The sequence below is a fragment of the Grammomys surdaster genome, unplaced genomic scaffold (genome assembly GCF_004785775.1).
Source record: "Grammomys surdaster isolate TR1022 unplaced genomic scaffold, NIH_TR_1.0 67, whole genome shotgun sequence".
NCBI classification, from domain to species: domain Eukaryota; kingdom Metazoa; phylum Chordata; class Mammalia; order Rodentia; family Muridae; genus Grammomys; species Grammomys surdaster.
The window spans coordinates 1223339-1245228 of record NW_021604569.1 but is presented as its reverse complement, the minus strand read 5'-3'; the positions used below and the strand labels follow the sequence as shown (position 1 = coordinate 1245228).

At 42.8% G+C, this 21890-nt stretch overlaps 1 protein-coding gene and 1 pseudogene across 3 annotated transcripts in view; one reads left to right on the top strand and one right to left on the bottom strand.

The window, feature by feature from the left end:
• Window positions 1-3551: 3551 nt before the first annotated feature.
• On the bottom strand, window positions 3552-4118 carry LOC114630949 (annotated as a pseudogene).
• Window positions 4119-13005: 8887 nt separating this feature from the next.
• The window catches only part of Rtn4 (reticulon 4), a 56401-nt gene continuing 47516 nt past the window's right edge, over window positions 13006-21890 (top strand). For 2 of the 3 annotated variants that reach the window (XM_028778217.1, XM_028778210.1), the window contains exon 1: window positions 13013-13752. In XM_028778217.1, the coding sequence (XP_028634050.1) occupies window positions 13236-13752 (517 nt within the window). In that variant the 5' untranslated portion in view covers window positions 13013-13235. Of the gene's footprint in view, window positions 13753-21890 lie in introns of all 3 variants that reach the window. The other variant, XM_028778230.1, reaches the window with a different exon arrangement.

Here is a 21890-nt window from a genome sequence, read left to right as displayed (position 1 = left end):
CAACTTAGAGAAGAAAAGGCTTACTTTGGCTTATGGTTCCAGATGGTGAGCCTATGAAGGCAGAGGAGGCACGAGAATAGGCAGCTGGAGCAGGACTCTGAGCTAGCACGTCTTCAACCTCAAATATGCAGCAGGGTCAGCAGATTTGAAGTTAGACGAATTATAAATGCTCTATGACCCGCCCCAGGAAAGCACTTCCTCCTGAAAGATTGTACCTCCCTATAACTTCTGTGAACAATGCCTCCAACTGTGAACCAAGTGTGCAAATGCTTGAGCCTACAGAGAACATCTTCATTAAAGCCACCACATTCCCCTCCACTATCTCCATAGGCCCGAGGACATATCATATAAAAGGCACTTGTCCAAATTTAAAAGTTCCCAGTCTTTCTCAGTCTCAAAACCATTTAAAAGTCTAAAGTCTCTCAGGACAGTGTTGGTGCATGCCTTTAATCCCATAACTGAGGAGGCAGAGGCAGGTAGATCTCTGAGTTCAAGGCCAGTCTGGTTTATATCGTGAGTTTCAGGTTACACAGAGAAACCTTGTCTCTTAAAACCAAGACCAACCAAACAAAAGTCTAAAGTCTCTTCTGAGACTCAAAACAATCTGTTAACCTTAACCCGTTAACCCATTATAAAATAAAATCACCCTCTTCCAACATACAATAGCATAGAGTATATAGTCCCATCCCAAAAGAAAGGCATCAGAATATAGCAAGGAAATACTGGGCCAAAGCAAGACTGAAACCCAGCAGGGCAAACTCCGAACCCTACAGCTCCATGACCCATATCAAAGGGCTTAGATGGCCTGCCCTTCAGATTTGCTGCCTGTGACTTACCTCTCTCCCTCTGGCTGGTTCCATTTCCTGTATGCAGCTCTCCTTGGCAGATGTCTTACGATTCTGGCAGCTCCAACATCTTGGGATCTCTACCACAATACAAGATTCACAAACCGTCTCTTAGGGTCTTCTTTCCATGGTGAGAGCAGCAGTGCCTGGCATCAGTGGCTCTCTGAAACTGAGGAATAAGAACCCACAAACCCTCACCCTTTCACATTTTCCTGAGTCCAGTCGAGGTACCACATGGATGACACTGCCAAGCAGAGCTTACTCTGGGGAAGGACTCTCCCCGCTGGGATCTCATATGCAGCAACTTCTGGCTTAGGTTTTGGTTGTAGTTTATTTCTAAGAGGTCTTCTTAGCTGTCTTAGCTGGTAGGGTCTTATCTTGGACACTTTCCCCCTTTTAGAGCAGGAAGCCTCTTTGACACTTACCTTTCTTTCTCTCTTTCTTTCTTTCTTTCTTTCTTTCTTTCTTTCTTTCTTTCTTTTTTTAAACAACTACAGCCTCCCTTTCAGCACGTACTTTAACTGTAATATTAGCTTCCTGGTGGTCTTTTTTTCTCCAAACTGTATGTTTTGTATTTCTTGCTCCTTTTCATTATAAATCTGCATAAGAGGTATTAATAACAACCATACCCCAGACTTAACATTATATTGCTTTGAAATTTATTTGCCAAAAAAATAATTTTTTACTTTTTAATTTAGTCTCAGGCAAGTTCGTAAGACACAGGCAGAAAGCAGGCAGATTCTTTGCCAATTTATCACAGGAATGGCCTCTAGCCCTGTTTCTGTTCAAGTCCTTGCTTCTCTCTGAAACCTTTGAATCGGGTTCCTACAGTCTGCATTGCTCTCAGCACGACTGCCTTCCAGGCTCCTGACAGAATGGCCCTTGCAGCTCAGTTTACAGCATCCAGCCAGGTTTCTAGTCCAAAGTTCCAAAGCTGTCCAAACTCCTCAAAACACAATGTGCTCAGATTCTGCCCACTATTCTGGTTTGCTTTCTGCTGCTGTGATAAAGCACAGGCCAAAACCAATTTTCGAAGAAAAGGGTTTTTTGACTTACACATTCCAATCACAAATCACTTGAGGAGAAAGGGGATTTTTGCCTTACACAGTCACAGTCACAGTCTCTCACTGAGGGAAGTCAGGGCAGGGCCTCAAGCAGGCGGGAACCCAGAATCAAGAACTAAGGAATTGAAGAATTTAGTTTACTGGCCTATCAACCTAGGATGACCTGCCCAGGAAGGGCATGCCTACAGTGGGATGGGCTCTCCATGTCGTTTAGGAATCAAAAAAAAAAAATGCTCCCACACGCCTTTAATCCCAGCACTTGGGAGGCAGAGGCAGGCGGATTTCTGAGTTCGAGAGTTCGAGGCTAGCCTGGGCTACAGAGTGAGTTCCAGGACAGCCAGGGCTACACAAAGAAACCCTATCTCGAAAAACCAAAAAAAAAAAAAAAAAAAAACCAACCAACCAACCAAACAAAAATGCTCCCACACATATGCTCCTGGGCTGGTGTGGTGAAAGCAATTCTTGAACCGAGGTTCCCTCTTCCCAGTTGACTCTAGTCTTTGTCAAGTTAACAGAAACTAACTGGTACAGCTAGGCAAGCCTTCTACTGCTGAGCCATTTCATTAGCCATTTCACTGGGTTTTGCTTGTGGTTTATTTCTTCATAAGTGGAAACTTACAGAAAGAAGCAAGAGTCTAGCAGGTTAACTCCACAACTCGTTGGCTAAGACACTGGAGCTGCTCGATTACTGTGGGGTGAAGGTCGTCTGTGGGCTTAGGTGAAGGTCGTCTGTGGGCTTACGTTGTTGATGCTGTTCTTAGGCACTAGATGACTTAGTGCTGAATATACTGAGCACTAACAGAAATTATATCTTTAGTTTAGTTTTATTATTTTTTTAATTGGATATTTTTATTTATTTACATTTCAGATGCCATCCCCTTTCCCCATTTCTCCTCCCTAGAAACCCCTATCCCATCCCCCTCCTCCTTTTTGCTTTTATACCATTTTAATTACATGCAAGTATTAAGGTCAGTTCTAGGTTGAGCAACTAGCAATACAATAGATGCAAATAGCCAAGGAACAAGTAAGACAATAAACACAAATAGTCAAAGAACAAGCAGGGTACTAAACAAAATTCTGTGAACACTCCTGTGATCACCGATTCTAGGGGCTTATCAGGATGGCCAAAATATCTGAGCCAACTTCCTTGTCCTAGCCCAAAGTCATTTTCATGTCTGAAGCCTACTTCCTTGTTCTAGCCTAAAATTTAGATTTCTGCCTGAAATTACTTCTTTCTTCTAGCCTAACTTCTGAGTTTTATATTTAAGATAGATAGACTATTTTTTAAAATTAAGCACTGGGCCTATGGTGAAGAACACTTTTGTTTGTTTTAACTTGCTCAGAAGTGATACTATAAGAATACATCCTGAGGCCAGGCAGTGGTGGCGCGTGCCTTAATCCTAGCACTTGGGAGGCAGAGGCAGGCGGATTTCTGAGTTTGAGGCCAGCCTGGTCTACAGAGTGAGTTTCAGGACAGCCAGGGCTACACAGAGAAACCTTGTCTCGAAAAACCAAAAAAAAAAAAAAAAAAAAAAAAAGACTATATCCTGAGGTAGTACATGTTGACATTTTTGGATGTTTGTTTGTTTGTTTTGTTTTTTTTCAACATCCAAAACTTGTTTATTAACAGTAAGATTCAAGGTTAGTTTCTGTAGCCTCGGCTGGCCCTTCGGCCTCTGGCACGCTCGAACATCCGGCCCTTGGAACTGGACATAGGGTTTGGTGTGGCTGTGTGGGGTTCCTGGGGTCTTGCCAAAATGACTGTATGCCTCTCGGCCCTTCCGAGGACCAGACAGGAGCACAGTGCCTCCGCCCTTGGGAGACTCCAGAGCCAGCTGGTCAAAGGTGAGGATCTTACCCCCAGCCTTGAGGATGCGACTTCGGGCCGGCTGCTCACCCACCGAGCACACACCCTCAGCTTGGGCACTTCCAGAATCCGCATGCCATCTGTGACCGTCCCCACAACCACAGCGATCTTGTTCTCCCGGCCAGGAAGCGTCATCTTTCGGATCATCCGGGACAGGGACAGAGGTGGCCGGTTAGTGCGGCTCATAAATAACCTCTTCAGCACAACCTGATCAAAGGTGGAGTTGGTACGTCTGGCTAGAAAACTGTACAGCTTGACTAGCAGCCGTAAGTAGATATCCTGGCTCTTGGGCTCCTTGCGCCGAACCTTTCGGTCCTTGTTGTGGTGAATGTCAACACCCATGATGGTGCCTCTTGCTCAGCCAGGTCCAGACCATGTTGACATTTTTAAGGATTCATTCTTATCTGTTTCTCCTATAGGTAGCAGAAACCATCTTTGCTATCCCTTCCCTAACCTAATATTTGCTTCCAAACTTTGTTTTTTGTTTTGTTTTTATTTTCTTGTTTTTTCGAGACAGGGTTTCTCTGTGTATCCCTGGCTGTCCTGGAACTCACTCTGTAGACCAGGCTGGCCTTGAACTCAGAAATCCGCCTGCCTCTGCCTCCCAAGTGCTGGGATTAAAGTCGTGCGCCACCACTGCCCGGCGCTTCCAAACTTTGATTCATGAAACATAATTAACAGACTTAGGTACCTGCTTTCCAGAATAAACCCCTGTGGTGGTTTGGATAGAAATGGCCCCAATGTGTTTGAATGTTTGGCCACGGGAAATGACACTATTAGGAGGTGTGGCCTTGTTGGAGGAAGTATGTCAGTGTGGAGGCAGGCTTTCTAGTCTCTTCTGCTTAAACTGTACCTAGTTTGGTACACAGTAGCCTTCTGCTGCCTGAAGACCCATATGTAGAACTCTCAGTTCCCTTTCCAGTACCATGTTTGCTGGCACACTGCCATACTTCCCACACAATGGACGAAACCTCTGAAACTGTAAGTCAGCCCTGACTAAATATTTGCCTTTATAAGAGTTGCCATGGTCATGGTGTCTCTTCACAGCAATAAAACCCAAACTAAGACAACTGCTTCCTTCCTTTCTTCCGCCCTTATTTCCTTTCTCCTTTCCCTCTCTTTCCTTCTTTCCCTCTCTTCCTTCTCTTTTGGCGAGTGTGTGTGTGTATGTGGTGCATACAGTTTATGCATGCATGTGCCTGTGCAGAGCCGGAAGCGTAGCTATCCTCCTCTATCATTCCTTCCTCATTCCCTTGAGACAAGCCTGTTTTCTGACTAGGCTAGAGGTCAGCGAGCTCCAGCAATCCTGTCTCTGGCATTCCATCCCCAGGCAGTGCTTTGTACCTGGGTGCTGGGGGTTCTACAGGACTTGAGGCTTGCACAGCAAGAAATCTTCCCCACTGAGCCGTCTCCCAACTTGCTTTCTGATTATTTATAACCCATTGTTCCATAGTCAACTTAAGTTGAATGTATTTAAAGCTTAGGTCATTGTATTCTCTCCAGTATGACTCATCTAAACTGTACTACATTGCCTGACTTTCCTGAGGGAAAGACAGCAGGAATTGATCTGGTCACCCAAGCACAAATCTTTGAATCATCTTTTTTTTTTTTTTAGGTTTTTCGAGACAGGGTTTCTCTGTGTAGCCCTGGCTGTCCTGGAACTCACTCTGTAGACCAGGCTGGCCTCGAACTCAGAAATCCGCCTGCCTCTGCCTCCCAAGTGCTGGGATTAAAGGCGTGCGCCACCACTGCCCGGGGAATCATCTTTTTCTATCAGACCTTCATTTTATTAATCACCAGATTCTGGGAATTCATATTCTTTGTACTTTCCAACTTTATTTCCATTTCCTATGTTATTGAGGTAGGCTCTCATTAGCTTTTGCCTGAAGTATAAATGGTAATTATCTTCTACTTAAACTACAGCACTTAAATAAAGCTATGAGCACTTATTTAAAGCATGACAATTGCTTCTTTACTATTCCCTCCCTTACTCTAGCGCCCACAATCCATCCTTTATCAGTATTCTGTAAATTATCCATCAGTCGTTCTACCATTTTGCTTAAAGGCCTTTGCTAGCTCTTTAGAGATAATTCTTTTACTTTGTAGCATGGCGTTTGAATTCGTTCTTTGACACTTAACTGACTTCCTAGTTTATCTTCAATCATCTCTCTCATTTTTTCCACCTGCTCTAGCTACCGATCTTTCTAGGCCTTGAAGTTTTGCTGTTTTACTCCTTGCTGCCATTGGAGCCAGTGTTCCTTCTGTTTTAGGGTTTTACTGCTGCAAACAGACACCATGACCAAGGCTACTCTTATAAGGCCAACATTTAATTGGGGCTGGCTTACAGGTTCAGAGGTTCAGTCCATTGTTATCAAGGTGGGAGCATGGCAGAAACTAGGCAGGCATGGTGCAGGAGGTGCTGAGAGTTCTATCTTCATCTGAAGGCTGCTAGGAGAAGACTGGCATCCAGGCCGTTGGGGGGGGGGGCACAGCTCTTAAAGCACACTCCCATAGATGTCCACATAGCACAGGTGCCATGGCCTCTACCTCGCTATGTAGTCAATAATGACCTTGGACTCCTGCTTCTACCTCCCAACCACGAGTATCACAAGTGTTCAATATCACCCCTGGCTACCCAATACATTGTTCAATAAAGGAATGTTTATCCTAAAGATAGTGAGAATTTGGTTCTGTTTTGGGGAGGATAAAACAACATCAGACACCTCCCCCACTTCCTCTTTTTTTGGTTAGTTTTCTGAGACTAGTTCTCAACCTTTTTCCCTTCCTGCTCAGCCTGCCCTGTGCCAGCATTACAGGTGTATACCGCCACACCCAGCTTTCACTGTTTCTTATGAAGACATGTTTTTATTTGTCTAAAGGGGGCATAGGTATATTTTAGTTTGGATTTGTGTTGCTATATGAAATTTTTTTTTCAGACTCTAATATAACCTTTTGCTAGATCAAAATATATTTCACAAGATAAATCATACATATTGAAATTGCCCAAGGAAATGTAATAGTGCAGAGGAGGTCCCATGTAAATTAAAAAGATTAAGGACATTAAATCCTTTCTCCCTTCCCTCCCTCTTCTTTGGTACAGTTTCTTGCCATACAGGCTGGCCTTGAACTCTCTTTGTAGCAGAGAATGACCTTGAATTTCTGCCTTCATTTCTCGATTGCTAGGATGTTAAGTATGCCACCGCCTGTAGTTTATGTAGTACTGAGTCTCAAACCCAGGGCTCTCTGCATGTTAGGGGCACACTCTATCCACTGAGCTATAGCCCTGGCCCTAGGTTCTGTTTTAATTATGACTTTTACTTTCCTGTTAGCTTTTTATTTTCATTGTTTTTAAATTAAATATTTAGGTGAGTATGCAAAAATACTAGGTTTCACCATGGCATCATTGTACATACGTGTCATTGTACTATGTTCTCATTTGTTCCTCTTACCCCCTGCCCCATCCCAAGCTAGCCAGCTTTCTTACCTTCTGAGCCACCCTACCTTATTCCTATGGTGTGTATTCTATTGTGTGATGGCTTGTATATGCTAGGCCCAGGTAGCAGCACCATTAGGAGCTGTGGTCTTCCAGGACAGCCAGGGCTATAACAGAGAAACCCTGTCTCGAAAAACCAAAAAAAAAAAAAAAAAAAGGTGTGGTCTTGTTGGAGTGGGTATGTCACTGTGGGTGTGGGCTTTTAGACCCTCACCCTAGCTGCCTGGAAGCCAGTGTTCTGCTAGCAACCTTCAGATGAAGATGTAGAACTCTTAGTTCCTCCTGCACCATGCCTGCCTGGATGCTGCCATGCTCTCACCTTGATGATAATAGACTGAACCTCTGAACCTGTAAACCAGACCCGATTAAATGTTGTCCTTATAAGAGTTTTCTTGGTAGTAGTGTCTGCTCACGGCAGTAAAACCCATCGATTTCCCTCACCTCCCTTAAAATCTCTACCTCCTCTCTCATAATCTCCTTTGTAGTTTTGTGACCAGCAAACATACATAGATAAACATGCCCCCAACATGCATATAATTCTGGACTTAGGCTTCCCGTTTGAGAGAAAACAGGCAGTCTTTGTGCTTCCGCATCTGGCTTATTTTGCTTCATGATGTCCAGTTCCACACATTTCCCAGCAAATGTCATTTCACTTTTCTTTACAGCTACATGCAATCTCATTGTGTATCTATATCACATTTTCTTTTTACTCTGAAACAAAGACAGACTTTGCTTATGAACAAATACATTTCCCAGAAAGCTTTTTAAGTTACAGCTTCTTGCACAGCTATGACCTATGCATGAAAAGGATCAGAGAGAGAAGTGGAGAAGAGGAAGGGAGACCCTAGAGGAAAAGAGAAAGGAGGGCAGGAAAAGGAAGAAAAGAAAGGTGGGAGGGGAAAGGAAGCCTGGAAAGGAGGAAGGATGAAAAGCTGGCAAAACTGAAAAGCTGGCATCGGACCAGTGAAGGGCTGACCATGTCACATATCCTTGAACCACAACTGCTTCACCTGAGCCCACTTCAGAAAAGCAGCTGGACCTGGAGGAGACATCCCTGGGAGGGGTTCCCTGACTCAACAGCCTGCAAACATGCAGAATCTTGGTGGGTGGGTCCAGTGTTTTCACAGCATGCACCACGTATGGCTCCCTGTGGCCTCCCAGAGGGGCATGGGTGAGACCATACCTAGCATAGTCTTCAAGAGCATGATCCGTACCTCCTTCTTTTAGCCTCTGAAAGCCTAAGCTGTTCTTATACTACTGTGGCCAGTGAATCTTCTTCTGGAATCTGCAGTTATGACATCAGAAGTTTGGAGAAGACTGGAAGCTGCTCCTCAGGTTTTTCTGGCTTCTTGTGGAGACAGCCTGACTTTTCCCAGGGCTGGTTAAACCCAAATAGGTTTTGTTTTGCTGCTTCTGGATCTGGGTTTGCTTGCTGGACTGCAGAATCAGATGCCCATCACAAGTTCAAGAACTAGGAAAGAAACTTGAAGAGGAAATGGGTACACAGGTCTGGGCACTATCTTGCTGGCACTCAGGATATATTCAAGATGGCTCTACCAGGCAGTATTCAGAGCCCATCACTTCAGAAAGCAGAATGGGGCCCTGGAAGGTGTTTATGATCAGGGACCTATGCCTGAGCAGGAAGTCAAGCCAGGAGTTGTAGTTGGGATGCCTTTTACTACTGAGCACCAAACAGCAGTTGAAGGCCCTTTCCTGTTTTGGCAGGAGCAGTGGTAACTATTGATAAATGGTCCTATGTGGGGCCTGGTACCCCAGGTTACTGAGCAAGCCATTCAACGAATTCTACCCTGGTTCCCTTAAAAGAATACCAAGTTGCCTGCCTCATAGTAGTCAGCAGGATGTTGGGCTGTATTCAGGTTCCCCAGAATGGTCAGATGATGATGGCTAGTCACCAGGAAGGCTTCTGCTCAGATCTGCCCATAGAAACATGCCTTATAGGTCAGCTTCTTAGGCTTCCCAGGATGCACATGAGGGCAGAGCATATCAATTAGGGTAGAGGTCTTCTTTCCCTTACAATATGCGGATTTTGTACTGTGTAATGAGGGCCTGGCCTTTACGATCCAGAGTTGGAAGATGCTCTTTGGTGAACTCATTAGTGTTTCTATAGCAACTGACATCCCTGTTCTGGATGGCAAACAGACCACTCAGGGCTTCAGCAGCCACTGGAGCAGTGCTGTCTTTACAACTGCTGCTGATATGGAGCTAGGCATTCCAGCTCGAAACAACAGCTAGGAACATCCACTCAGTATATATCTGGGCCCTCTGGTCTGCTGGAGACAGACAATATCAGCATCCAGTTTTTCAAAATGGGTCTCAAGGCCATGGGACGGTGGCTGCTTTCCTGGCAATCCAACTCTTATATGAGCTCCATTGATGTCCCTAGTTGTTACACACAACATTTAGCACAGCTGGATCATCACAGGGAAGTTGGCAACGCTCCATGCATTGTAGCAGAATTCTGTATTTTCCGTTCATCTGTTGATAGATATGTAAAGAGTCATTTTCTGGCTATTTGGATGGTGGGATTCCTTTTCCTGACTTAAATTTTTATGTTAGGTCCAAGACTAATTACTAACATAGCTGAAGAAATTGATCTCATTTCTGCTTTTACTCTTATTAGTGAATGAATGTACTTTGAGCCAAGACATTAGTTAACCAGGATTACAAAGCTACATTTCATAAAATGCTATACTATAGGGAACCTAAAACTAGGGGAAGTATTAGGGCAAATCATGCAGGAAGCTGTTAGGACTTCCACTTAAGCCAGAATTTTGTTTCAGTGTTTTATTTTTTTTTTCTTCAGTAGAAAGATTACATGTAACTCAGCAGTGAACTTGAAAAAAGGCAAGTCCTTTTCAGTAGGTGAACAGGCTGTGGCAGAAAGAAAGCTCTTGAAACAGGTTTTATGTTGGAACCCATCTTTCAAATTTTCCAAGTATGGGTTAACACACTCTGAAGTTAAGATCTTCATATATATATATATGTATACGTGTGTGTGTGTGTGTATTCATCTCTGGCCCTTTAACTTTTTCAAGGGGCATACATGATATAAGGCAAATTTAGCCTGTTCCACAAATGAGTTTAGGTGGGGATTAAGTGTTTTGCATTAGTATTAATACTATAGAACTGGAATGGCCTATTTTTCTGAGTAGTGACCCTTCCTTTATCTGAAAATGTATAAATACACTTTGTATCTGCTTTGTTTGGTGCTGGTATAGAGTACATATCAAATGCATATTTTTATATAAACCAATAAAACAAAATACAAACACAAAATGGATATTTCAAGAAACTTCTGCTGTGTAATGAATCACCCAAAAAGGCAGTGGTTTTTTTTGTTTTGTTTTTTTGTTTTTTGTTTTTTCCAAGAAAGGGTTTCTCTGTGTAGTCCTGTCTGTCCTAGAATTCACTCTGTAGACCAGGCTGGCCTCGAACTCAGAAATCCGCCTGCCTCTGCCTCCCAAGTGCTGGGATTAAAGGCGTGCGCCACCACCGCCTGGCAAGGCAGTGGTTTTAAAACAACAGTGACACATTATTTTTCATGCCTGTATATTGGCTCTAGGAAGAAGTCACATTTTTGAGAGAATAGAACTATGGCTGGGATAGTTAGATGCCTCTTTCAATGTCTCTTTTCTTACAGAATGAATACGACTAGAATGTGTATGAATGTTATGCTGTGTATATGTGGTGCACCACGCATGTGTGTGCCTGGCTCCTGAGGAAGTCATAAGAGGGATTTGCATTTGCTGGAACTGGAGTTATGGAGAGTTAGAAATCACCTAAGCTGGGCAGTGGTGGCACATGCCTTTAATCCCAGCACTTGGGAGGCAGAGGCAGGTGGATTTCTGAGTTTGAGGCCAGCCTGGTCTACAGAGTGAGTTCCAGGACAGCCAGGGATACACAGAGAGACCCTGTCTCGAAAAACAAAAACAAAAAAAAAAAAACAAAAAAAAAAAAGAAGAAGAAGAAGAAGAAAGAAATCACCATGTGAGTCTCGAGACTCAAACTTGGGTTGTCTGAAAGAGCAGTAAGTTCTCTTGACTAGTCATCTTTCTAGCCCCAATACATTTTTTTTTAAGTTTTTTTAAAGATATGTGTGTGCGTGTGCCTGACACATGTGTACAGGTTCCAGAGAAGGCCATTAGCGAGTGAAGGGAGTCCTGTAAGTGAAGGTTTAGTGATTGTGAGTCACTTGGATACTGGGAACAGAACTCAAGTCCGGTTAAAGATATTGCTGAATCACTTCTCCAGTAATCCTTACCAGAATCCACTCTACCAAATTCTTTCTTAAAAATTAAACTAAATCTAGGGCAACATTACTTTGTTAGGACTAAGAATTTGCTTAAAAAACTAACAAAATCTCGAAAAACCGAAAAAAAAACCTAACAAAATTCATGGCAATAAAATTTCTTAGTTATTAGAATATGCAGTTAAAAGCTTCTACAAGCTGCTTCAAAAAGAATACAAGTGAACTTGATAATATATTGTACTCATCTCACTATATCCAAAATATTATCAATGCCAACATAAAACCAATGTAAAAACCAATGTGAAGCAGAAATTATAACATTTCTTATAAATTCTGGGGATGCAGTACGTATTTTATTCACACAGAACACCTCATTTCCGTGCTCAGGAGCTAAAAGCCGCCAGTTGCTCCAGTACTAGACAGTGCACATGTAGACGGAACAATTGGAATTCAGGCAATCCTCTCTCCAGGCCTTCAGAGTAGGCATGCAGCCAGTATTTTTGAAAGGTGTATCAGAAAGATAAAAGGACTCTCGGAACCTTTGGAGCAAACATTTCTAGGTTTGTCTACCGTTTTCTTTACAGTGTAGCTTTGGGAAAAAAAAGCACATCAGGAGACATGCATATCAAGGCAGTGAGTGTAGGGCTTCCTGAGACCTAGGACGCCTGAATCATCAGGGATGTTGACTCATCAGCCTAAGGTGACTGAAAAGTAGTGAACCAATTTTGCCTTGCAAGGCATCTATTTCAACGTTCCTTCCCCTCTCCCTTTCTGGTGACTCATTCTCCTTGCACTTTTAGAGTCCAGCAGAAGGCAAGGCATTCTAACATTGAGCCCAGAGCTCCAGATAATTTAGCACAGCTGTTTTGCCTATCTCATTCCAGACCTGCAGTCTAGAAAGGGAGTTTTGATAGTGTAAAAAAAAAAGTTTTGTTTTTCTTTTTCCTTTTGAGGGGCAGTAGTTATATGTTGGGAGCTTGTCTGAAAAGTCTTTTATTTAAAAAATCGGTAAGGCCTAATTCAGTCTTGTTGGTACCTTTTTCCACTGTTTTTTTTTTTTTTTCCCTTTTCGGGGAGGAAACTTTCCACTCCTAGGTCCCCAGGATAACGCCCTTCCGCAGGCTTGATGGAAAACTCGCCAAATCCTTGGGACCGCATCCCTTTCGCATTACTGTAGACTAAAATCCCGCTGTAGGCAAGGCCAAGTCCCCACCCCATTCCCCATCTACACTAGGTGGGGGTGGATCCCAGCTCCAAACCCCGCCCTTCGAACGCCGCCCGCCGGAGAGAGGAAGTGCGGCAGGCCCCGCCTACTCCCCATTTCTGTTGGACAACTCCGTGGTCCATCTTCCCTATCCCGCAGTCTATTGGCTCTCTGTCTCCCGCGCCAGCCAGCCCTCCCCAGCCGGGAAGGTGAGTCACGCCAAACTGGGCGGAGAGTCTGCTGGCCTCTCTCCATCGCTCGTCTGGGCGGCGGCGGCTGCAACTGGGGACAGGGCGGGTGGCGCATCTCGAGCGCGGAGGCAGGAGGAGCAGTCTCATTGTTCCGGGAGCTGTCGCCTCTGCAGGTTCCTCGGCTCGGCTCGGCTTGCCCGGCCCCGGCCAGTCCTGCCCAACCCCCACAACCGCCCGCGGCACTGAGGAGAAGCGGCCCCGCAGCGGCAGTAGCTGCAGCATCATCGCCGACCCGCCAGCCATGGAAGACGTAGACCAGGCGTCGCTGGTCTCCTCGTCCGCGGACAGCCCGCCCCGGCCTCCGCCCGCCTTCAAGTACCAGTTCATCACGGAGCCCGAGGACGAGGAGGACGAGGAGGAGGACGAGGAGGAGGAGGACGACGACGAGGACCTGGAGGAACTGGAGGTGCTGGAGAGGAAGCCCGCAGCCGGGCTGTCCGCGGCTCCGGTGCCGCCCGCCGCCGCCGCGCCGCTGCTGGACTTCAGCAGCGACTCGGTGCCCCCCGCGCCCCGCGGGCCGCTGCCGGCCGCGCCTCCCGCCGCCCCTGAGAGGCAGCCGTCCTGGGAACGCAGTCCCGTGGCGTCCCTGCCATCCCTGCCGCCGGCTGCTGCAGTCCTGCCCTCCAAGCTCCCGGAGGACGACGAGCCTCCGGCGCGGCCTCCGCCTCCGCCGCCAGCCGGCGCGAGGCCCCTGGCGGAGCCCGCCGCGCCCCCTTCCACGCCGGCCGCGCCCAAGCGCAGGGGCTCGGGCTCAATGGGTGAGTCCTCCTTGCGCGTTATGCCCCTCCCTCTTTTGTGTCTTGGCCTGGGGGAGGTGGGGGCGGGCAGGGCTGCTCGGGACCCTAGGGCTTTGTCTTGGAGCGGCAGGGCGATGGCGCCCCCGCTGGCGGGAGGCGGGCAGAAGGGTGGGGCGGCCGCGGAAGCCCGAGTGTCTTCATTGTCTGTCGGGCTTTCGGGGAGCACGTGCACCCTAGCCCTATTTGTTCCTTCTGGTTCCCGTTCCAGCACTCTTATGAAGTTATCACCTATCAGTAGCTAGGTGTGTGTTGAAGAACTAGGATGGTGGATTCTTTGGGCTGGACTGGCCTGGGCTGGGCTTGGAGGTGGGAATGGGAAGGCTGTGGTGCCCTGATCTTTTTATTTAAAGGATGGGCGTTTGTCGACAGTTTTTTTTCTTAAGGGCCCGCCTTCTCTCCTGCCAGGCATCGGGGAACCCCTTGCACTAATCCCCTGTTTCTCCTCTTACTGGTGGGGAACTGGCTAAGCTGCTAACATCTATACAGTGACCCAACTGCGGAGAAGGGGGAGCGAGCGCCTCCAGTGGCGTGGTTCCAAGAGAATTGGGAAGGAGAGACTTGGTGAAGTTCTGCCACCGCCCAGCTCATTTGGGTTTAATGTGGCGACTCCTACACCTGCCAGAGAAACAAGATCTGGGCATTGTGTTCCAATGGGACATAGTTCTCCAGGGCCTCAGTTGTGCTGTAAAAGAAAATTGCCAAGTTTAATGCGCACTCTCAGCCTTTAAATGCATTGCAATTGACTCATAAAGAAAAGGCAAAGTAGTTGACCTTAAAAAGGGATAAACCTGTGGATTCCTGTCCCGGAATTGGTTGAACTTGTTTATCCTGAGACATAATGAAATGTTTTAGGACAAATGTTTTTTATATTGGTTAGAAGTACTAATTTTTAAAAGTATAAGATTTAGATTGACAAAACATATTGAACATTGTGCATAGGTTTATTGCCCTTTTTATTTTGGAAAGGAAAAAAAAACAAATTCGATAGAGAACGAGAATGTATCTTATGTAGCTTATTGTTTTGGGGCAAAGTGTCTTGCTAGCAATAAGCCTTTTTTTGTTTTTCATTTTTGAAAATTAAGGTAAATTAAGTAGTATAACTGCCTGCTGGGAAAATTTCACATTACAGATCTAGGTTTTATTTTTTAGAGAAATACTATCACCCTGAGCTCACACTATCTTTTTTTTATTACAATTAAGTCTTTCACAATGGGAATAATGAACCAATAGCAATGTTTCTGGGGAACAATCCATTATGGACACACTCAAAGTCATTATTCAAAAACAGTTCCTAAGGTAAAAAATTTAGAAGGTGAAGACTACCTTTTCATTTTTTTGTTTATAATTTTTTTTGAGAGAAACTAAAGTAGAAAAAAAAAGTATTAAAATTTTAAACTGGAAACAATGATTGTCCAAACTATACTTTTCATTTTTTGTACTTTCATAGAAACAAGATAATAGTGTTGTCCTTTGAACATTGAGGGGACTCAGGCAGCGTCAGCATTTTCTTGAAATATTGGCAAATTTTAGAAGATTTAGAAATACTGACAGTTTAGAAGACAAGAGGAATGTTGTCTACACAGGGATTCTGTACTCATTGTATTTATTTGGAAGCTTTATTCCCTTTATTGAACACAACAACAGTGAGTTGGAATCGTTGATAGTTAAATCATCTCAGTGCATTAGATTTCTTAATGCACTGAAGAGTTTGTTTATTGGCTGACCCCTATTATTGATTACCTAAGACACTTTACATACGAAGCACTGTTCTGGGCTGCCAAGGTTGGCAGTGAGCAAGACTCATGCTCCCCTCGTGGGAGTAATACACAAAATAAGCACACAAAAAAGAACTAAAAATGATGTTGTTATGAGGACGATAACAGCTTGAAGGGATGAGAATAACTGAAATATGTGGACCCTTTTTAAGGTTGCTTGATGATAGGAAAAAGATTAGTAAGGAAAACCTATACAGAGCACAGAGGCTGGTTAAGGTCAGATAATTAGGAGCCTCTTGGGTCACAGTACAAAGTATGGCTTAAAAAAATTAGTTATTGCCGGGCAGTGGCGGTCCCAGCACTTGGGAAGCAGAGGCAGGCAGATTTCTAAGTTTGAGGCCAGCCTGGTCTACAGAGTGAGTTCCAGGACAGCCAGGACTACACAGAGAAACCCTGTTTCAGACCCCCATCCCCCCACCCCCCAAAAGTTATTTTAGGAGTATGCTTCTTGAATAATTACATTGTGATTTTGGAGCAAAAATGTAGTTTTGAAGGTTCAGAGGGAGAGGATTAGAATAAAGACAAAGGTGAAAGCACTCTGTACGTGGTTAGAATAGACAAACTGGGAGAGGCTATATATCCCTAGCAACTGTGTGTTTAACACTGCTATTTACATTTGTCTTTTCCTTAACTCTGATATCCTTCAGTTAGTAAGCTACAGTTTTCCTGATTGCAGTCCCTCCATTGTAATATACTGAGACCTGTACCTGTCATCTGATGACCATTTTTCTAGAAAGAATGGTTCATTTGTTCTAAGGAAACTTAGAGATTGATTTGAGAGAAGTGCAAACATCAGTTAAGATGACTAAGCTGATCTTTAGACACATTGAAAATGTGGAAGTGACTGAAAGTGTGTGATAGATTAATTGGGATTCTGAAGGGTATTAAGTGCAAAATAAAAGACTCTGGATTTTATTATTGTACTTTAATCCATATTCTGTCATCCAAAGCTGCTTTTATATCATGGAACCAAAATTGTTCTTCCAAAAAAAAAATGATTAGCATGTCTGTGTGTGTATGTGTGTGCAAGTGCCGGGAACAAGAAGAGGGCATCTCTATTGTTGAGTACAGACTTTTAGATGTTGGTATCCAGCTTGATAATGAGATTTTATAAGTTGGCCAGTCTGTCTGTTCTGTTTAATTTCAAAAGAAAAGAGAATTATCAAGCTTCTAATTATGGTGGTTTCAAGGCATGGCATCTGCATCAGCTTGACTATGCTAAAACCCTTGTAGATAATGTTGCAGTGGTGAGAGCCTGGACTATAGGACCGCAGTTACATGTTGAGACAGGGACGTGGGAGAAGGTAGGGACCAGTCTTGGCCTTTTATAACCATCTTGTGAGAACTCAGGTTCTAGTAGGACCTTTATTCTTCCTGGGATTACAACCCAGATTACAACCACTTCCCAGTAGGCTGGTCTCTTTTTGTCCCTGGATATTGAATTGATGGCTAGTAAGGCCACTACTGACTAAATCACTTCTCCAACTCTCATTTTTTTTTTTTTTTTCGAGACAGGGTTTCTCTGTATAGCCCTGGCTGTCCTGGAACTCACTGTGTAAACCAGGCTGGCCTCGAACTCAGAAATCCACCTGCCTCTGCCTCCCAAGTGCTGGGGTCAAAGGCGTGCGCCACCACCACCCGGCCGAGCTTATATTTAAATGAGCATTAAAGTAATGAGATTGGCAAAGCTGTAAAATTACTTCCCTTAATTAAAACATGAAAATTTATCGTAAGTGTATATGTATGTGGGAGAAAATCAGTTTATTTAGAGTTTATTTACTATCCTTTCAAGATTCCACTGTTGTCTGGGCATATAATATACCTCCTGGTTGATGGAGAATCCATGACCTTTATTTTTATTTCACTTAATAATGGCCCCAAGGTGCAAGAGTAGTTTATCTAAACTTTATCATAGGCGTGTGGTATAGGAAAAGAGTAGTGTATGTGTAGTTGAATACTATTTCAATTTCAGGCTCCCACTGGCAGTAGTTAAAGTATCTCATGAATAAGAGAACTGCTGTATTTAATCACTTCTGCTCTGGTAGTTATGTAGATTAGCCTTTTCTGTTGCAAACAGTGTTGCTGTGAACACCTTCGGGCATTATTTCCTTGGAGATGAATGCTGGAGGGTTCACTGTAGGGTTGTAGAGGAAATCCATTCAGGCAAGCTTTCTGGTTCAGAAGGAGCTTGCATTGATAATGTTGGGTGCTGACAGAAAGTGCCTTCGGAAAGGCGGCGGGGCTTATACTTCCAGCAGCAGTATGTTAGAAGGACCGATTCCTTCTTAAGCCTTTATCAACAGTTCATTGGTAAACTGGTAAATAGTTTACCAAATAGTTATAATTGACATTTGTGAATATTTCGATAGGTGTAGGTTGCTAAGATTTTTTTTTTCCTAATCACTGCCTTCGCCTAGTTTGAGTTTTGATTTTATGGCTGCAGGATCACTTGAGCTTATCATAGGCTAGCTTAAAATTTTTTTTACAAAGTTATTTTATATGTATGGTTGTTTTGCTTGTGTGTTTGTCTGTGAACAGCTTACATGCACAGAGGCCAGAACAGGGCCTGGGAGCCCTTGAAACTGGAGTTAACAGACAGTTGTGAGCTCCTATGTGGGTGCTGGGAATCAAACTCCAGTCCTTTGAAAGATCAGCCCAGTGCTCAGAGCTGCTGAGCCACCTATCTCGTCAGCCCAGGTGATTTGTTTTTTTGATTGGTTATTTATTTATATTCTGACCACAGAGTATACTTTTCTGTGCATTCATTTTTTAGTTAGATTTATCATTGTAAAAAATTTTTAGTTATAAAAGTCATTGAAAGTCTTTAGAAAGGCCTCTTCTAAATTTTTTTTACTGTTAGTACTTTTATGATCTCATTTCAATCTTATTCGTTTGCTGCTTAGTTTGTTCTAGAGTGTAAGGTTTAATATAATTTTCATGATTTAAATCCCTTTATTTTGCATACACTGACTATTGAAAAAGGAAATATCTGTGTTGTGCTCTGTTATCTATATACAAGGACAAAGTTGTTTTAATTACTAAAAGTTTTAAATAAAATACTTCATGATAAGGTTTTTTCCATCTGGATATTTATGTGTGTATAATGTTTTTTTTTTTTTTTGGTTTTTCGAGACAGGGATTCTCTGTGGTGTATAATGTTTTTACTGATTTTAAAAATTTATTAATCTGGATGCTTCTGTTAGAAATTAGTCAGGTTATATTTATGAGTTAATCTTACATAATTTATATTTTAGAACTGGTATTTTTTTTATTAGTATACATTAATAAAAAACAAAGTTTTTAATGCATAGATTTATAAAATCAGCTCTTTGTGATATATGGCTTTGTTTAATTCTGTGTTTGTATGTGTGCACACATACTCCTGCACATGCGCAGGCATGATATGGATGTGAGAATTGTGGGAAGGCAGCAGACAACCTTGTGGAGTTGGTTTTCTCCTCACCTGTATGTCAGGTGCCATCTCATCAGCCTGATACTATGGATCTAAGTATAAACATTAGTATGTTGCTCAGTATGTAACATTTGAAGTACGTATTGTATAGTAGTTTAGCTATCTAGTTCCCACAGACCATAGACTAAAAAAGAAAGATTTCCAAAACCATTTTTCTGTTGAAAAAGAAAAATAGCGTTCTCTGTACTTCTGTGTGAAGAGCTGCACCTCTGAAATGCAGTCTGTAATTCCAGTTTAGGCAGTGCATGCATGTAGGCAAAATACTCATACGCATAAAATAAAAATAAATATTTAAGATAATTTACATATTATAGAATACATAGATCTTAAATATTTCTTTTGACAGATGTCCATGCATATTCTAGAAATTTGCCCATTATTTGGTTATATGTCTCTTACTGATTTTGTGGTTCTGAATTGGATACATTTTTGCCTAAGTATATGTGATTCATTCTTTTACTTTGTAGTTTGCCTGTTAATTTGATTGATGACTTACTTTGTTGTTGTTGTTTTTTTTTCAAGACGGGGTTTCTCTGTGTAGCCCTGGCTGTCCTGGAACTCACTCTGTAGACCAGGCTGGCCTTGAACTCAGAAATCCACCTGCCTCTGCCTCCCAAGTGCTGGGATTAAAGGCGTGTGCCACCATTGCCCGGCGATTTTATGCTTTTATATTTTCTAAATTTATCTATTGAGACAGCTCCTGGACTTGGCTGGCCTTGAACTCTCAGAGATCTGGCTGCCTCTGCCTCCCAAATGCTGGGACTAATAATGGCCTATATCACCATGTCTAGTTCAATTTTTTTTTTAAATGATTTTATTTAAACTAAAAACAAGCGGCCAGGCAGTGTTGTCTCGAAAAACAACAACAACAAAAAGATTTTATTTAAATTATGTATATGAATACACTGTAACTGTCTTCAGACACACCAGAAGAGGGCATCAGATCCCATTGCAGATGGTTGCTGGGAATTGAACTCAGAACCTCTGGAAGAGCAGTCAGTGCTCTTAACCTCTGAGCCATCTCTCCAGCCCTCTCGTTCAATTTTTAAGTCTTAATTTACCTTTTCTTTTTATAGGTAATGTATATTTAGTGTGTATGAAAACATTTTTGTCTACTCCAAAATTGCTGTTTTCACCTAGATGTTTAATAGCATTAGTTGCTGTGTTCATATTAAGCTCTATTTTGAAGTAAACTTTGCTAATGGGATATGGAGTGAGTTACTGGCTAAGGGGACAAAGATGTCTATCCAAACCAGAAAGGACTTACTATAGCTACTGACAGTAGCTTCATTATCAACATCTTCTGCAACTATGGTGGGTTTTAGTACAGGGAAGGACTTTTGAGCTGAGTGAAACTGAATTTATACTGTAAAGTATGTATGATCTTTTGTTGAGGAAGACACTGATGCTATTTTTCTAAGTCTTATTCACCACAGAATAGCCTTTGAAAAGGTACAAACAAGGACAGTGTCCAGACTTTCCACCCTTAAAATGTAAAAAATTCCAAGAAGCACATAGAGAACTGTTTCCTGACTCTGAGTTAATGAGCATTGACATGTCTGTTGATACAGATAGAGATTTTGTATATCTCTTGTTAGAGTTTTGCCTAAGCATTTTATTGCTGTTACAAATGATACTTATTGTTTTTCCAGGCCAGGTGTAATCCTAGCCCTCAGGAGGCAGAGGCGGGCAGATCTGAGTTCAAGGCCAGCCTCAGCTATATACTAAGGTCCAGGAGAGTCAGGACTACATAGTGAGATATATCTCAAGTATTTTTGGTTTTCCCCATATTTGAGTTTTGTGTGTTATCTTTGTATCTGTCTTACACCCTTGATAAGTTCACTTTCTTTCTAGAAATGTATGCCCATTCTGGGTCCCAGTGATATATTTTGAGTATCTTTGTGTCAAATCTTCCAGCATTGTCTGACCTTCACAGTATTCATTTAACTTAAAGATTTGGACTACCTCCTTGCTTAGTTTTATGCATGTGCAATGTAGTCCCCCTTGTCTTATTAATAATTAGATACAATTTTTTAAAATTCATCAATTATATTTTTGTAGTAAATCTTTAAAATGAATGTGTCAAAGAAAACAGTATTTGAGTTGTATACATTGGTGAGATTGTAGTAAAAATTGCCGGGCAGTGGTGGCAGTGGTGGCGCATGCCTTTAATCCCAGCACCTGGGAGGCAGAGGCAGGTGGATTTCTGAGATCGAGGCCAGCCTGGTCTACAGAGTGAGTTCCAGGACAGCCAGGGCTACACAGAGAAACCCTGTCTCAAAAAACAAAAACAAAAACAAAAAAAACAAAAAACAAAAAAAAATTGCAGTTTTACATTAAAAACTAACATTTTAGTTTTACTTTGTAAAGTAATGGACTTAAAAAGAATAAATCTCATTAGTAGACTTCCATTTGGAAACTGGTCCTTGTAAATGTATGTAGAATTCAGAATAAACTATACTGAAGTTGTGTACACAGATTTGGATTCTGCTAAGAAAATGCAAAGTCATGTGATATCTTTCTTGAATAATCAGTTCTATCCATTTCACTGGGGGTAAAGGAAAACATATGCTGATTATAGGGTTAGGTAAGTTAAATTTCTGTAGCTTTTCTTTACCTGGCCGCGTGACTTCGAAGTTTTGTAAATGCTGACATTCAGACACACTGGGAAGAATTAAGTTTGGCCAGCACAGGTGATACAGGAAGAGCTGGGATGCATTGAGACCATTTTACAGAGGACCTTAGTTTAGCCAAGGTTTGATATGAAATGAACAACTGGGACCTTTTAAATGTTTTTGACCAAGAGAATGGATAGCCTTTTCTTTCTCTTTCTGTTTCTCCCCCTCCCCCTT